This window comes from Hemicordylus capensis, chromosome 6 (genome assembly GCF_027244095.1).
Source record: "Hemicordylus capensis ecotype Gifberg chromosome 6, rHemCap1.1.pri, whole genome shotgun sequence".
Taxonomy (NCBI): Eukaryota; Metazoa; Chordata; class Lepidosauria; order Squamata; family Cordylidae; genus Hemicordylus; species Hemicordylus capensis.
In genome coordinates, this window is record NC_069662.1 from 49,799,464 (window position 1) to 49,817,809 (window position 18,346).

An 18,346-nucleotide genomic window follows, 5' to 3' on the forward strand; every position below is an offset into this window, starting at 1 on the left:
TTCAAGAACTTTTGTTGAAAGGCAGTATATAAATATTTGTTGTAGTAGTGGTGGTAGCCATGCCTTGAAACATTGCTCATGGCATTCCTCACCCAATCTCCTCCATCTGATGACCACTGCAACTGAACAGGTATTTCTATACTACGGCAGCAGGGAGGAGGGTGGGACATGTGAATGGACTGCAGACCACCAGAACTACTACTGGTAATCAACCTGACTTCCTTCTGTATGGTCTAGCTGTCATTCACAGTCCTGGTAAATTAGCAAGCGAATTCACCTGGAAGGCAGGTTTAGGAGGGACCCTTTAGGAGAAAATGGAGTGAAGAACTGCTGTTCCCAATCTTGCATGTCCGAGACTTCATGTCTAGAAAGAAGTTTCTGACAAAAGACAGAGCCTGTTATGAGGCCACTGCTCTTCATAGAAGGTCTAGTGGAACACTGCTAAGAACTGTTGATGAAGCAGCCATTACTCTTGTAGAATAAGCCTGTAATGGTATCTGTTGTGGCTTGTTGGCAGCATAGACTAACTACAGTTATCATCCATGTCAACAGACGCTATGCGGAAACTTGATGGCCTTCCATCGCCCCGGCAAAACAGACAAACAGCACCGGTAATGATCTAAACTCGCTGTCCAATGGATGTAATAGGAAAATGCCCACCTGATATCCAACAAGGAGGATATGTCAGGGTGGAGAACGTTATCTGGTTGGAAAACTAGGAAGGGCAGGTCTGATCTTTGTGGTCACACTATGTGATCTCCGCACTATGTGCCTGGCTGATGTTACGGTCACCAGTAATGCCATTTTATCTATCTGTCTATCTATCATATTTATATGCTGCCTGGTATGTGTATCCCTAGACAGTGTACATAGTTTAAAATACAACAAATATAAAAAAGGATTAAAACAAGCATTTTCAAATTAATTAATTAAAAGCCTGAGAAAACAGGTGTGTCTTAAGGGTCTTTTTAAAAAACAGTCAGAGATGGAGAAGCTCTTATTTTTGACAGGGAGTGCATTCTACAGCCCTGGGGCAGCTACAGAGAAGGCCTAGTCCCAAGTAGCCACCAAACAAGTTGGTGACAACTGTAACTGGATCTCCCCAGATGATCTTAATTGGCGGGAGGATTAATGACAAAAGGAGGCGCTATCTTAAATACCCTGGACCCACTCCATTAAGGGCTTTATAGGTAATAACCAGAACTTTGTATATTGCTCAAAGATATTGGTAGCCAGTGCAGTTCTTTTAAAATTGGTCCCTTCAGGTTATCCCAAAAACCAGTCTGGCTGCCACGTTCTGCACCAATTGTCGTTTCAGGATTATGTATAAAGGCAGCCCCATGTAGAGTGAATTACAGTAGTCAAGCCTGGAGATTACCAGCACATGTACCACTGTTTTAAGGTCATTTACTTAGAGAAATTGGTATGGCCGACATATCAGATGAAACTGATAAAAAGCACCCCTGGCCATCGCCTCAACCTGAGAAACCAGAGAGAGTTTTGGATTGAGCAGCACTCCCAAGCTACATACTTGTTTCTGGGGGAGTGTAACTCCAATCCAGAACAGGGAAATCTAAACCATCTCTCCAGTCCTGACCACCACCACCCCCAGTTAGTAAGGTAAAGTGTGCTGTCGAGTCCGTGTCAACCAGAGAGCCCTGTGGTTGCCTTTGGTAGAATACAGGAGGGGTTTCCCATTGCCTCCTCCCGCACAGTATGAGATGATGCCTTTCAGCATCTTCCTATATCGCTGCTGCCCGATATAGGTGTTTCCCACAGTCTATGAAACATACCAGCAGGGATTCAAATCGGCAACCTTTGGCTTGCTAATCAAGTCATTTCCCCGCTGTGCCATTAGGTGGCTCCACAATCAGTATCTCCATCTTATTTGGATTCAGTTTACTCACTCTTATATACTGCCCTTCCTAAAGTGACTCAGGGCAGTTTACATTAAAAGTTTGTTATCCCTCATCCAGTCCATTATTGCCTTTAGGCAGGAATTTAGGGAAGTAATATTGATATGGATAAATAGATTTGGGTGTCATCAGCATATTGGTAACACTCAGCACCAGATCTCCTGATGATCTCTCTCAGCAGTTATATGTATGTGTTAAAAAGCACTGGAGACAGTATGGTGCCTTGTGGAACTGCATACATTTCATTATTTGCAGAGCAGCAGTCTCCAAGAGCCACCATTTGGAATCTACCAGAGAGGTAGGGACGGAACTACTGTAAAACACTGCCACCCAATCCCAACTCCCTCAGGTGACCTAGAAGGATACCATGGTGGATGGTATTGAAAGCCACTGAAAGATCGAAAAGGATCAACAAAGTCACATTCCCTCTGTCAATAGCTGGAGATCATCCATCAGGCTGACCAAGGCAGTCTCAATCCCATAGCCTACCTGAAAGCCAGTTCAAAATGGGTCTGGAATCTAGATAATCTGTTTCCTCCAAGACTGCCTAGAGTTGAGAGGCCACCATCTGCTCAATTACCTTGCCCAACCATGAAAGATTGGAGGCGAGTCTATAACTGGCTAACTCTGAGGGATCCAGTGCAGGTTTCTTCAAGTAAGGTCTAATAATAGCCTCCTTAAGACAAGGAAGCATCCTGCCCTCCCTCAGAGAAGCACTTATAGTATTTGCCAGACCCAATCTGATAGTAAAATTGGCAGACGAAATGAGCCAAGTTGGGCAAGGGTCAAGAGAACAAGTAGTAGAACATATAGTGCAAAGTAGCTTGTCTACATCCTCAGGAGTCACAAACTGGAAGTGATCCACTCTGATCCCATAAGAGGAGTTGCTGGACACCTCCACAGTAAACACTGCAATAAAGGTAGAATCCAGTTCGGCTTAAATACAAGAGATCCTGAGTGATGGATGCTTCAAGTTACACATAGACATAGTTTCAAATGGCTTGCCATGAAGGTTGAAACAGCTTGCACAGTACTAGCTTGAGGTCGTAAGGATGAGCTAGTTTTGGTGTGGGTGGATATAAATGGGCCAGGTCCTTAAAGAACCATTTTAACTGGGAGCAGGGAAAACAAATGTGGTTCATCACCATGAGCTGCGATTGCAGCCAAATGAGCTCCCAATTATAAAATGCTTAAACTTTCTTCAGACCTAACAGAGAATTGACATTATTGAAGCCATTTTCAACTTCACATTTTTTTTGCCTGTACAAACGTCAAAACACATTTCCACTTGGCCACATATGACTTGTGTGTGCATAGTTTAAGTGAGGTGCTAATGACTCTTTGTACTTTTTGCTGCTTTAATATGTGGTCTTTATTCTCCAGGCAATAAGATGAAGCATTTCCACATTTGGATAAAATGCCAATACCAACTCTGCCTGTATAGGGAGGAAGTCAGGATGGCTCAAGTAAGTGAATAATATTGTTTGTCCAGTGTCAACGCTGTGCTAAACTACATCTGATGTGGCCAGCAGAGTACAATTATTGTACAATTCACCCTGTATTTATTTGGGTGGGGGGGATTCTGGGCAGGGATGGAAAGAGACAGATGGAAGTGTCCAGCCAAGATTGCAGAAATGCATCCCCTATTGAGGAGGGATCATGACCTCCCTGATGCACAACTGGGGACACCGTGTTCTCTGTTGTTATTATTATTCACATTTTATATCCCGCTCTTCCTCCAAGGAGCCCAGAGTGGTGTACTACATACTTAGGTTTCTCCTCACAACAACCCTGTGAAGTAGGTTAGGCTGAGAGAGAAGTGACTGGCCCAGAATCACCCAGCAAGTCTCAGGGCTGAATGGGGATTTGAACTTGGGTCTCCCCGGTCTTAGTCCAGCACTCTAACCACTACACCACACTGGCTCTGTTGAGGTGAACATGTTGGTTTATGGCAGCACCAGCAGTAGAAAATATTGTATATTAGCAAAGAGTTTCCATTTGTACATGTGGTTGCATTGTACCCTAACCCTAGCCCCTGCTAACTAGGCAAAGAGGCACCTTTTAAATGTGATGATTCTCTTTATTTAGTGGGGGGAGCAAGTGGCCCTATCCACCCCCAGCACAGTACCCCTCCAGTGACTGCTGCTAGTGTCTATCTTATGTTTCTTTTTAGATTGTGAGCCCTTTGGGGACAGGGATCCTATCTATCTATCTATCTATCTATCTATCTATCTATTTATTTATTTATTTATTTATTTATTTATTTCTCTATGTAAACCGCTTTGGAAACATTTGTTTAAAAGTGGAATATAAATATTTGTTGCTGCTGCTGCTGCATTGGCTACTTAGGGTGTCTACACATACACTGTCCTGATCTGGTGTTGTAGACAACAATTCCAGATGTTGGTGATCAGACCTAGTAGTGCTCTTGAACCTGTGCCTCCCTGATTGAGGTAGACTGCTGCCTACTGTTGTCTGTTCACACTAACACCCTCTTGTGCACAACTTCCGAAAGGCTTGGAACGCTTTCCAATTGCCTAGGCGTTTGAGGTAGTTGATGAGCTTGGTTAAGATTCCTGCCAGGGTGAGATCCTCGCAATGGGCCCCGCGTCCTGTAATTCAAGGCATCTGTGGTAATTGACACTTCTAACACTGGATCGCTTCAGAAATTTAAAGGTATCTGTCCCCAAGATCTGTTGCTGGGTTGAAGTTGGAGAGAAAACAGGCTTGCAAAGGCTACATCTTCAGCCTTGCCAGAGGCAGTACGGCTGTTGTGGTTACCATGAATCCCAGGAGTTTCTGTACTGAGTGAGCTGAGCAGATGTGCAATTTTGACAGATGATTTGCTATGTTCCTGATGGATTGAATCCTGTGAAGAGAGGCTGTGGCAGCTCTAGGACCAAAAAGAGTCTCTATGAATTCAATAGAGATTACAGGTATCGATTTGGATTTTCCCCAGTTTATGCAGATTAATTATCTACCTAATTTTGTGAGAAGAGAAACAGTGATATTGATCTGTCAGAGTGAGATGCCATCAAAAGCCAGTCTTCCATGTACAGGAATACATAAACGGAACGACTTCTGAGATGTGCTGGCACCTACACACTTTGAGAACACATGCGGTGCTGAAGAAAGAACAAGGGAAGCACTTTGTATACTTCCTCTCCTACACAAAAAGACAGGTGTTTTCTGTGGTTTCGACAGATTGAAATGTAGACATTAGTGTTTCTGAGGTCTATAAACACGAACCAGGCATTTTTCAATAGAAGAAGAAGTAATGACACCAAAACACCGTGAATTTGTGATAGGTGACAAACTTGCTGGGGCCTCAAGTCCAGGATAGGCACGGTCTGCCATGTCTTTTGGGAATGGTGAAAAAATAGAGGTAAATCTGTATTTCTAGATTGTGATGCACTCTTTGAATCAACAGGTTGCTTACTTGTAATTTGGGTTCTTCTAGTGGTCATCTGTGCTCTTACACGATTGGGCTTTGCGCCTGCGCAGAGACCTCGTCGGAAATTCCAAGCTAGATACCAAGTTTTGGCGATAACCCCGCCCCTTCGGTATCTAGGCGGCTGCGCGGGCTTCCCTCTCCAGTCTTCTGAGTCCGCAATCTGAAAGAGACCAGCAGAAAAGACATGAGAAGAGGGGAGGATGGATGGGCGTGTAAGAGCACAGATGACCACTAGAAGAATCCAAGTTACAGGTAAGCAACCTGTCGTTTTTCGACATGGTCTCTGTGCATTTACACAATTGGGCGCATAGCAAGCTGCACCTGTGCCATGCTCACCTGGAGGCGGGATCAGGCAAAGATAGATTGTAACACCGCCCTGCCAAATGCCATGTCTTTTCTGGCTTGGACATCTAGGGCGTAGTGCTGAACGAATGAGTGCTTTGAAGCCCACATAGCCGCCTGGCAGCTAAAGTCCAGAGGGATGGACCTGTCGAAGGCAGTGGAAGCCGCAACTGCCCTCGTTGAGTGTGCCCTAATAGAGGGTGGGAGAGGCTTCTTTGAAATTTGGTATGCCAGAGAAATAGTGCGGACCACCCATCTGGAAATGGTTTGGGCTGACGCTTGTTTGCCCTTATTGGGTCCTGAATGGAGGATGAAGAGCGAGTTGGTTGCACGGAGAGCAGCAGTCTGGTCCACTTAGAAGGCGAGTGCTCTGTGAACATTGAGGCAGTGGAGATGACGTTCAGCGACAATAGATGGTTCCGAAAAGAATGCAAGTAAGGAGATGGACTGAGAGCGGTGAAAAGAAGTGACGGCTTTAGGTAGGAAGGCGATATCAGGCCGGAGTACTACTTTTTCCTTGTGAAAAATAAGGTAAGGAGCATCCACTCTCAGTGCCCTTAGCTCACTAACCCATCTGGCAGAAGTGATAGCTGTAAGAAATGCTACCTTACAGGACAGGAGGTCCAAAGAAATTGTAGCCATAGGCTCAAAGGGAGGGTACATAAGGGATGAGAGTACCAAGGTGAGGTCTCACGCTGGAGCCATAACTGGCGGGTCCGGATAGAGGTGATTAAGCCCTTTGAGAAAGTGCTTGACAGTCAGGTTCTGGAACCAAGAAGGTGTGGACGGTGGAGAGTTAGCCACTATGGCTGCCAAGTATACCCGTAGTGAGGGTATTTTCAGTCCAGATTGTTTGAGAGAGAGTAAATATGAGCAGATATGCTCAACTAAAACAGAGTGCAAAGGAACTCCACGGTCCCTTAGAAAGTTCTGAAAACAGGTCCATTTATAAGTGTAGGATGCAATGGTAGCTGCCTTACATGCTGCATTGAGCATGTGCTGAAGGTCTACGGGAAGGTCAGGGTTATGTGCCAGGCTGTGAGGGCCAGGCGCTGGAGGTTGGGGTGTAGGAGGCGACCGTCCTGCTGGGAGAGCAGATATGGTAGGTATGGCAGGTGATGGTAGCGGTGGTTGGACAGATGGAGGAAGCGGGGGAAGCAGGGTCTCCTTGGCCACCAAGGAGCGATCAGTATGCAATGGGGACAGTCCTGAGAAATCTTCTGAAGAACTTGAGGAAGAAGAGGTATGGGTGGGAAGGCGTAAGCTGGGAGGCTGGTCCATGACTTGGCGAATGCATCTCCCAGAGAGTTGAGTCAGATCCCTGATCTGGAGCAGTATCAGTGACATTGCATGTTCGCTTCTGATGTGGTCTATTTCTGGGAGGAACCAGCAGTGGAACAGAGCGCGAAATGTGGGGCAATGCAACTGCCATTCGTGTGAGGTTGTGTCTGCAGTCATGTTGTCTTGTCCTTGGATGTGGACTGCCAGAGGCGTGACATCGTGCTGAACACACCACAGCCAGAGGTCGATGGAGAGGTACAGGAGGGAGGTGGAGGAGGTGCCTCCCTGTCTGTTCAGGTAGGCTTTTGCGGTAGTGTTGTCCATTTGGATCAGGACATGGGAGCCTGCTATTAAAGGAAGAAATGCCTTCAGGGCTTTGAAGATGGCCAGAAGCTCCAGGTAGTTGATATGGTGGGAAGCTTCTGTTAGGGACCAGAGGCCCTGGACACTGTGGTTCCTGGCGTGAGCTCCCCAGCCTTCCGTGGAGGCGTCCGTTGTGAGTACGAGGGCGTGGGGTTTGGAAGGGGGAGCCGACGTGGAGGTTGGTGGAAACTGTCCAACACAGAAGAGAGTGTAGGACCTGAGGTGGAATGTGTAGGGTGTGCATGAGGGAGTCCTTGTGTGGAGAGAAAACTGAGAGGAACCAGTGTTGAAGGATCCTGGCACGCAAGCGGGCATGAGGGAGGACGTAGGTAGTGGAGGCCATGTGGCCCAGTAGGCGCTGGATCATTCGTGCCTGTTGGAAGGGGTGGGATAGCAGGTGGGAGGAAAGGTCCAGTATGGCCTGAACCCTGCGGTCCGGGAGAAATGGTCTGGACAGAGTCGAAGAGGATGCCAAGGAATTCTATCGTCCTGGAAGGGCGAAGTTTGGATTTTTCATAATTGACCTGTAGGCCTAGGCTGGACAAGAGAGTGATGACTGTGTGTAGGACCTCTAGGAGGGAAAGGGGGTCGTCCGCTACCATGAGCCAGTCGTCGAATATGGAAATATCTGGATATTGTGTTGTAAGAAGGAGACCACCGGGGCCATGCATTTGGTGAACACCCTTGGTGCGGATGCCAACCCGAAGGGTAGGGCTCTGAACTGGTAGGTGACATCTGATATCTGGAAGCGGAGGAAACGATGATGCTGAGGTCTTATGGTAAAATGGTAGTAAGCGTCTTTGAGGTTGATGGAGACGAACCATTGGTTCTTGTGCAGAAGGGAGATGATGCTAGGGATCGTAACCATGCGAAACCTGCAGTAGGTGACATGAGCGTTGAGGTCACGGAGATCCAGGATGGGGCAAAGTGAGCCGTCCGGCTTAGGTACAGTGAAGTATTGGGAGTGAAATCCTGGCGATTGCGGGTTGTGAACTCGTTCTATTGCAAGTTTTGTGATTAGAAAGGTGACCTCTGAGAGGAGAGCAGGAGTAGCTGGCGCGGAAAGAGGGAATTTGTATGGAGGAGTAGACGAGAATTCTATGGCACAGCCCATTCGTACAATGGTTAGGGCCCAGGAGTCCGTGGTGATGCTCTCCCAGGTGGCAGTGAAGTGGGAGAGTCTGGTACCCCAAAGCGGTGAAGGATGGGAGTAATTGTCTCTTGGCCTGGGGCTGAGATGCCCTAGGGCGCTACTGTTGCTTTGGATTGGAGAATTGGGAGCGCTTTCTGTATGGCTGGTATCTGGAAAGACTAAAGGATTTGTCCTGTGGTTGATAATGCTGGGTCCTGGAAGAATATTGTTGCTGCTGCCATCTTTGAGGTTTGAAGGGACGGGTTGTGGATTGTTGAAAACCCATAGAATGTGCTGTGCTGCGAAGCTTTTGCACCTTCTGGAGAGTGTCGTCCGTCTTTTCTCCAAACAGGGAGGAGCCGTCAAAAGAGCTTCTACCCTAGATCTGGCGTCGGGAGTGAGGCCAGAGGAGCGTAGCCAGGCATGGCGACGGAGGTGGCCATTACCTTAGCAGCTCCTTCTGTGGTGTGGCAAATTGCATGAAGCTCCTGTTTGGAGACGTGTGTGGCTTCACGGAGGAAGACCTTGGCAGGGGCTCTTTGATCTTCTGTTAAGTTGTCCAAGAAGGGAGTGATGTTGTCCCATAGGTACGATTGATACCTGGCATAGTACGCCTGAAAATTTGCAATTCTTGTTAAGAGAGATGAAAGAGAGTATAAGCGCCTCCCAAACATGTCTAATTTCCTTCCTTCTTTATCAGATGGAGAAGCATATCCACGGAATTTGGAGAGCGAGGACTCAACCACAATTGAGTCAGTGGAAGGGTGTTCCTTCAAGAAGGCATCATCTTGATCTGAGGAAGCATGGACCTTATAAAAGGAGTCCAGTTTCTTTGATGTTTGAAGGAGGGAGGAGGATTTGTGCCAGGAGGCCTTCGTCACCTTTAAAATGGATGGGTTCAGTGGCAATGACACAGAAGGGCGGGCATCTTCCTCAATTAACAGAAAGAGGGGGTCTGGATCATATTTGTCCTCCTGGGAGAGTTGGACACCCAGGGAGGATGCCATAAGAGAGATAAAGTCAGCATATATTTTGAAGTCTTCAGAAGGTGAAGAAGGCCTGGGTTCCATCAAAAGTGTAGGAGGGGAGGAACCCAATGAGATGCCATCTGAATGAGAGGACTCTGGATCTTCGTCATCCAAGGAAGCAGCAGAGGAATCTCTTGACCCAGGAGAGAGAATGGTACGGTTCCCAGGCCTAGTAGGCGCAGGCCTGGTATCAGGAGTGACAGTGGCCATGGCCGCTTGAATAGGATAGTTCCTAGATGGTACCCCAGGTGGGAGTAAAGAAGTGGTTTGAGGTAGAGGCAGTAAGGTCGTTGGTGCCGAGCGAAGTTTCTGTATTAAAGACGACAGTCCCAATGGTATCGGTGAGGAGGAATGGTTGAAAGATGGCCTCGCAGCACTCAAAGTCCGGCGGTGGCAATGTGCCTCGTGGTCGGCGTAGAAGTAGTCCGACTCCTCCTCCATTTGCCTCACATAGCGTTCATCAAAGGCGGCTTCATAGTCCTGGTTAGTCCACTGCCGTGGTTGTTCTGGACGAATGCCTTCAGGTTCAGAGGCTGCCTCGGACTCGTAGACGGGATCATGCAGACTAGATGCATAGGCCACATCCATATCCAGGATGGTTTCCGTCTCGAGAGTACAGGATTGACGCTCGGTATCATGGGTCAGATCTTTGCTTTTTTCTTGGAGCATCGTCCCGAGTAAGACGGTCCTTCTTTGTCTTCTTTTCCGAAGGTTGGACAGCATGGGGTTCAATGAGTGCCGCTTTTGAGATGGATACCACCATGGAAGTCCTTGATACCGATGTCGAAGCCCAAGCGTTGGGATCAACCGGTAAGTTAGCCTCTGGAGTGGCTACTACGATCCCCGGAGGAGATGAAACGGGCTGTAAGCCCCGGGCCGCAGAAGACCCTCTCGCCGACGCCTGCATGGTCGGATTCGACGTAGAGGGCCCAGAAAATTTGAAGGCTTGTTTCCAAAGCCAAGATCTTAGGCGAGGCGCCTGGTTCTTATGTGCCTGTTTGGTAAAGACTGCACAATGGGGGCAAGACCCAACTTTGTGAGCTTCCCCTAAACAAAAGAGGCAGAGTTTGTGGCCATCGGTCGATGGGATCTTAGATTTGCAGCGACCACACTACTTAAATTTAGTCGTTTTGGCCATAGGCTGAAAGGCAAATAAGGCAAACTGTAGCACACCGGGCCCAAAGGCTGCGGCGGAACGGGGGGGGGGGGTACCGAGGGAGAAATAAAAATGCTAACGAAGGGGAAGACTAAAATAAAATATAGGGATAAAGTTGGTACTTAGCAAAGTTTCTAGCAAGAGAAGGTCTCCAACGATGTCTCACTGTCCACGGACGAAGAAAGACTGAAGAGGGAAGCCCGCGCAGCCACTATATACCGTGGGGGCGGGGTTACCACCAAAACTTGGTATCTAGCTTGGAAGCTCCGACGAGGTCTGCTTGATACTGCTGCCCAGAACAAAACTCATTCTGCACACAGATGAAAAAAATTAAAGAGAACACTGCTCCCTTTCCCAATTATCGATGTCAAAATATCTGGAACCCACATTGCATGGGTGGTAGAAGTCTCTCTTCTTAACTAACAGATATTCATGCATGGTTTGTAGTTATCAGTATTGTCATGGGCTGGAGTGCATCCACAATGATCTAGGGTATATCAGTCTCTCTCCTGGTCCCATGGATATTTGGTGGTGTGGATTCCCAATCCCAAGGTTATTTTGAGGAAGCTGGTTCCATTTGATTGTCTGGGAATCCCGGCTCCAGCTCTGATTCTATTGGGTCCAGTTAGGGTTTGAATTTTCTCTCTCTCTTCAAGCCAGAGAGAACAGATATGACTTCCAATGTCAAGGAAATCAGTATCGATTGATGGAGCTTCTCTGCTGAGCTCGTAATAGCACTCTTTTGTACAGCTTTGAGGGAAGCAAGCAACTTGCCTAGCGTCTTTTTCTTTTTTTGTAGGTTGCTGCTCAGGGGCCATTTTCCACTTCTTGACAATTTTAAGCTTGGAAATAGCTGGCTCCAAAACCAGAGTTTTTGGTACAGATGGAGAAGATTCTGATGTTGATAGTTTCAGGACTGAAGCTTTAGATGCTGTTAGCTGGACCCCAGAAGCTGATGTAGGGAGCTTAACTGGTGGCGTAGCAACAGATTCTTCCGCCACTTGTTGCTGTGGTATGGGTAGCGACTTCACTACTAAATCCTTCCCATCCTCCTCCGTTGTCTGCATCACAACTCTCATTGGAGCACATACCTCTGGTCAGGACCAAAGAGCCAGTACTGGGCTTGGCTAGGTTAGGGGAAGTCTTACTGCCTGTCAGTGTAGAATTGGTTAAAAACACACTCATTCCACAATACAGAAAAAATACACATGCTTGCCTAGTAAAGTGCTGACAAATCTGGCATAAGTCTACCTGGTGTGGCTCACCCAAACAGACTGAACACTCCACGTGGCTAGAGGAAGGGAGTTTGTTGCTCGAGTCACACAGGTTTTAAAAGTTACTCCCACTGTCATAGTCTACAGTCCAACAAAGAAAATATGGGAGTGAAGGGGGAGCAATATGAATAAAGACACCGAGAGAGAGTAGTAAGAATGAGATGACAAAGATGGAAGACAACTCAAAAATAAGGATAAACATTTTTTCTTAAGGGTAAAGCTGTCTCACAAATGAATTACTGAGCAGAAGGACCCTTCAATGCACTCTCTGCAGTGGCCGAAAGGAGACTGGGCAGGTAACATAGTGAGCAACATGCCAGGGACAAGACTACTGCCAAAATTCTTAGGGTAGAGCTCTGCAAAATTATGAGATGGGTTCTGTATATGTGTGAAAACCCAACAGTGTGAGTGGCAGCTAGACCACATAGAAGAACTGAAATGTGTAAGAGCAAGAGTGAGAGCACGCACTGAGATATATACATAAAGACACAAATCTAAGTGTTACAGTTAGTGTGGATGTGAGCCAGTGATTGGAGTATTCTGTTCTCCCTAAATTACTCATATGCAATCTTACTGAAATTAATAAGATGTTTACTTGTCCTATTAATTTCAATGTTAGTATTTAGTGCTAATTTTCTGAAGCCCTTCAGTCAGGATGAAGAGCCAATAAGGAGCAGAGGAGCAGTAGCAGTGGACATATTACTGAGGATGTGTCGGCTTCAGGTTGGCAATCTTCATATGGGGAACAAATAGCACAGCTGCAACACTGGATAACAGAAGAGCTCAGAGTTAGCCCTTCAAGTATCCCTAGATGTAGTATTACCCCTTGCTGGGAATCCCCCATTTTTACATATACAAATAGGCATTACCTGGTTTATGATGAATATTGTCCAAGGATCCACATTTGGAAGTTACATGGCTGAGATCCACCGGCTTATAAACAATTTGTACCTGTGAGACAAAAAGCATACAGTTTGTCTGAGGTTGAACTTTTTCATTTTTAAAAAGCATGTCTGTCCAGGATGTGCAGATAAGTGAGACAGATGACACACTGGAATCCAACTGAAGAAGAAATGCAGTTTTGAAAAGCACTCTGAAAAATTAATCAATCCAGAAGAGGCAGGAGGAGAATTTTGCACCAGAAACTGTGAAGCCAAAACATGTGTTGTAACAAAGTCTCTCATCATAGGTTAGCATGCACAGACTCACCCTGATTGGTCTATTTTTAACCCTTACAAATAAGAAAAGTAACAAGCACCAACATAATAGGAAAAGTAGATACCTTATAAAAAGTTATTATCCAGAGTTTCCAAACAAGTATCATCTATTCCAAAAGTTAACTAAGCATGCTCATTTTTAAAGAAAAATCATTTCCCCTTATTTCTAGTATATTTGTTAATTGAATTATATCCATATAATTCCAGACTTTTTCAACTCTGAAAATTTATTATTTTCAGTGACATGCAATTTCAATTCTTGCAGTTAAGGGGAAAAGGTCAATTCCATCTATTTAAATTTAGCCTTTCCATTCAAATATTGTATAATCAGTAGTTCAAAAGGTAAGAAATCAATTATTATTCCTTTTATTGCTGCAAGAGCTTCTATCCATAAAGATTTAATTTTTTTGGTAGATCCATAGCATGTGGCTATAATTCACATTATCTTTATTGCATTTGCACAGCATGCACAAACTCTTCATCTCTAGAGGAAGAAGGTGGGAAAGCAATGATAATTGAAAGGTGCTCAAGTGAGACAGGAAAAAGGGGCAGGGAGGAAAAAGAAGTGTGTAATCAAATAAATAAAATATGCTACAGAGAAAAATGTAAAAAACAAACAGAATTAAATACCTTTTCTGATGTAAAACTTAAGGTTTATGTCCACAAAAACTGAAAGAACAGAAATAGTCAATGTGCATTGAAAGGGGTTGCTTTCTCTAACTTTTTTCTTGCAAAAGAATTTTAATGTTATAACACAACAAAGGTATCTGAAACAACATGGGGATTGTAATGATACTGCAGCAGAAATTCATTCTTCTAAAAGTTACAGTTCTTAATGCATGCAATCACAACAAGAGTGCATCATCTGATGAAATTTCAGTTATCTGCCCATCCCCTAAAGATATACCAGAGTGTTCAGAGCCTACAGTTATCTGAATCATTTGGATATGCTGGATATCATCACAAAGATTTGGTTTTTTAACATTCCTTGCAATTAATGATACATTAAAATAAATATCACAGCACAATTGCGACACACTGAACCATTTCATTTGATTGGTCTTCATTAGGGTGTGTGCATCAAGGTGGGGAGGGATACTAATGTGTTTAAATAGCAAAGCATTCCCAAACCTTTGAATTGCATACAGAAGTTGACAATTGTACAAAAGAGGTGCACATAAAAGTAAAGCTTGGATTAGTAGTTAGTTACTAGGTTAAAACAAGCATTAACACAACAGAGGATAGGAAGGAACACAATTTGAGCACAGGACAAATGGTACACTCGATTTTTTAACGGGGGGAAGGGATAAAACAACACGTTGCGTCACTTCATGCTGCGCAGAGTGGCCAAAGGCCAATGGTTGCTCAGGATAAGCCTCTCAGCTACCAATTGTTGCTTTATCATAGGCCTTTATCCACCAGTTCCCAAGTCACTCAGTAGGGACTTGAACTTAAAGCTGTTAACTGGACATGCCCCTCCCCCGACACCTCTAGAGGATTGTTTTAGAGGTCCTGAGTGGCCCTTTTCACTTTCAGCTGAGAAAGGTTGCCAAGAACAACTCTCCTTGTTTATAGTTTCTCAGCTCTGGGCCAGTATCCTTTCTCCCTTCTCCCATCCCCAGATTTGTATAGACAAGAGAGGCATGTACATAAGGTGGCCCACAAAGAATGCTATGTATTCTGCTTTCCTTTCATATCCTCAGAGCAGCAGCAGAATGAGACTATATTGTGCCCCCCGTTTTCCATCTGAGGGCATAACTGTAGATACTGTAGAGCGAGTGAGTGAATGAGAGCGCACACAGACACACCATACATGCATGAGAAAGCTGCAGGTGCAGCTTCTTAGTTAATAGTGCCTTAGTTTTTCAGCATTCTATCTTAAGCAAGCAATCAACTGTCTCTATTCAGCCTAGCACAGGATCTTTCTCGCAGCTGTGGGTGTGGGTATGTATGTGTTTAAGACAGTTATTTTGGGACAACAAAGCATTTTCCTGTACCTTTTGTAGAAAAACTGCTTTGAGAACTTGTTGAAAAAAATGCCTATAAATATATCTGTATTAATATAAATTATAATAATTTATACACTGCTTTTCAACACACACACAAAACCTCAAAGTAATTTACACAGAAATAATAACCATGGTTCCCTGTCTTCAAAGGGCTCGCAATCTAAAAAGGAACACAAGGCAGACATCAGCAACAGCTGCTGGAGGGAGGGACACTGTGCTAGTGGACATCATACGAATGGTAGCAAAATTAATTTTATCTAAAAGTACACTGCACTGGATTAACTCCAGCCAAAGTATAGATGTGAAATTCACATAAATACTGTGCATATATGTAGTAACCACCCAGAAAACCTAGCAAAAAGAAGCAAGATATTGTGGCCACCTCAAAGATTCTTCTGTACTGTACACAGCTGCCATGAAGAGAAGAAGGTGGGGGGAAGTGTCAAGGGAGAACAAGACACAGCAGGCATCTGCTTTCTGCTCCTTTAATCTACAGCAGACCCTTCATGCATATGCTAGATGTAGTTGTTGCACCTTCAGGCTTGAGGGAGATACTTTGTTTTTTTACTTGAACTTCAAGGTCCAACCAAGCAGATTCAGTTGCCAAACGGTGGTTTGGGGGAAGAAACATACCCTTAGAATTAAGGAATGGGAATGTGTGCCTCTGAGCACATGCTCAATCCAGGAATATGTTTTCAGAAACAGAACTGAACTCGCAGTCCTTTAATGCAAAAAATTCCCTGAAGCTCTCTCTTGTTTCAGCAGTCTAATTTAGAAGAGAAAAAAGACTTTGTTGTTGTTGGCTAACATCCAGACCAACACTGCATGTTTGCAATCAAGGATGGACGATGTTCTCTAAAGTCCTCTTCTCTCTGCAACTCATGGTGCCTCCTGAAAATAAGCCCCCGAGGTCTCGCATCTCTCAGGGTCATATTTTTGGGAAGCACGGGGGGCTGTAGAAGAAAGGGGATTAAAACTGGCCGTTTCCCATTGCATATACACAACTTTAGTCTGGATGTCCATTACTGTTAATAAACTGAGACTCAAACCCTTGTCAGTCTACTGCTAGAAACAAATCTGCTTTCTGTCCATCCCTGTCCTAGATATATTTGTTACAAGACTGGACAGGAAGGTTGGACACAACATAGAAGCACAAAGGAAGAGGTGCCTTGACAGAGTGAGTGAGTGTGAGTGAGAGAGAGACTCATGTTCTTCTTAACCAAGTATCTTAGAGAGCTTAGATGAGTGGGGGGTTTTCTGCATTTGTTTAGCTAGCACATTTATACCCCACCCAAAACCTATCTCTCTGAGCCGTTTACCACTGCAGAGCCTGAAAATTCTGTTCATCACAGAATCAGGACAATTTCCCCTATCAGTAGGACATTCATATGCTGCCTTCAATAAAAATATGTCCAGTGTGCCTTTCAACTTAGAGTAGAATATGATATAAAAATGAAACAATGCGAATTAAAAGCAGCAAAAAAGCAGCATTAAGAAAATGTAGAAAAATGTAAAAGCTTATGTAAAAGCCTGAACAAACAAAAAGGTCGTCACCTGATGTCAAAAGGACATCAAAGCAGGTGCCAGGTGAACTTTCCTAGGGAAAGCATTCCACAAATGGGGGCCACTACCAAAAGGATCCTCTATTCAGTCACTACCCAGCTTTCAATAATCAGTATATAGGGCTTGTGTGTCATGAGCTTGCTCTCTGTTTTTTAGTCAAGGCCATCGTTCTCTACAATACTATAAATCCCCTTATAGGCACACACACCTTGCTGGTCCCCCTGATTCTAATAAATATCTAACATAAACTCTACATCCATGCCTTCTTTACATTCCCCACCATTTTGCTATTCCTCCCTAAAAGCAAATCAAAATTCTTCAAAAATCCAAATCATGAAGCAAAATAAGTCAAGCAAATGTAGGCAAATTCAGTTGCTTGATTTGCAAAGTTTATTTGAGGGCACAGAATCCATGTTTCCTTCATGAAGAGAGAGAGAGAGAGAGAGAGGTGCAGTGATGCTCAGTCAGTTATGCACAATCTCTTCAGAATGCCACACCGACTCCAAGACTTCGCAGCACTTTTCATCAGCTTTCCACTTGATACACACCCTGCATAAGCACCTTCCTTTTCCATCAACTATAGGAACATAGGAAACTGCCATATACTGAGTCAGACCATTGGTCTATCTAGCTCAGTATTGTCTTCACAGACTGGCAGCGGCTTCTCCAAGGTTGCAGGTAGGAATCTCTCTCAGCCCTATCTTGGAGAAGCCAGGTAAGGAACTTGAAACCTTCTGCTCGAACTATCTGGATCAGAAAGCATATGCACTTTTTGGGGGTAACTTGGGATCTGAGAATTGCCATCTTTTTAAAAAAAGCTTGTTTCAAAATGAATTCCCAATTATTTCCACACAAATACACACACACAGAGGCAGATCTTGCTGGAGGTTTGGTCAAGCTAGATCTTAACTGGTGACAAGTTAATTCACTGCACATCACCAATAACTGTCTGTCTGTGCAGGCAGCATTGGCGCTTCAGGGTTAATGCAGAAGTCATGCTGCTTATAATAGGTTACATTATTATAGTGCATTGAACGGTGTGAAGGTACTCACACTGCCTCCTCCCGCGGTGTGTTTGATATTATCCTTTGATCCACACCTGGAGTGGACGCTGCTAAAGTCCAGCTTCTTATTAACTATCTGCACCTTTGATAGCCAGAAAAGAACATGAGTGACAACTACTGCTATCCCCACAGATACAATGCAAAATATTTACTTGAAATGACAACTGCTATTTAAAGCAACAAGGGAATTTCTCTTAGGGCTAAGATCATTTTCTTCCTCTGAAGTTGAAGCTTCAGATTTCAGCTCTGCCAAGGTGAACTTCCGGCGCTCAGGCCTGAAATTAATAATTGGAAGACAAATAAAACAAGCAAAAACCACAGCACAGACTGCCCCATTTCTAACATGGTACCAAATCTGAATACTATATAGTCCCAGTACAGAACTACAACAAAGTGTTTGTATAGATAATTTAAAGATGTATTCAGATAGCACATCTATGACATACCAAATACAGCTCAACTGTTGCTGTTAAATTTGCCTTCAGAAAAATCTCTGAACATCCCAGAATTCAGTGGATAGTCCAATAACCATAGAAAAGAATCAAAA

General features: G+C 44.6%; 1 protein-coding gene across 13 annotated transcripts in view; it reads right to left on the reverse strand.

The window, feature by feature from the left end:
- The window catches only part of LOC128330410 (microtubule-associated protein tau-like), a 167,752-nt gene that overhangs the window by 19,231 nt on the left and 130,175 nt on the right, over positions 1-18,346 (reverse strand). For 11 of the 13 annotated variants that reach the window (XM_053263264.1, XM_053263270.1, XM_053263263.1 and 8 more), the window contains 2 exons: positions 17,789-17,881; positions 12,816-12,897 (listed from right to left, as the gene is read on the reverse strand). In XM_053263264.1, coding sequence (XP_053119239.1) covers positions 12,816-12,897; positions 17,789-17,881 — 175 coding nt within the window. The remainder of the gene's footprint in view (positions 1-12,815; positions 12,898-17,788; positions 17,882-18,346) is intronic. The other 2 variants (XM_053263272.1, XM_053263274.1) reach the window with 1 other exon arrangement.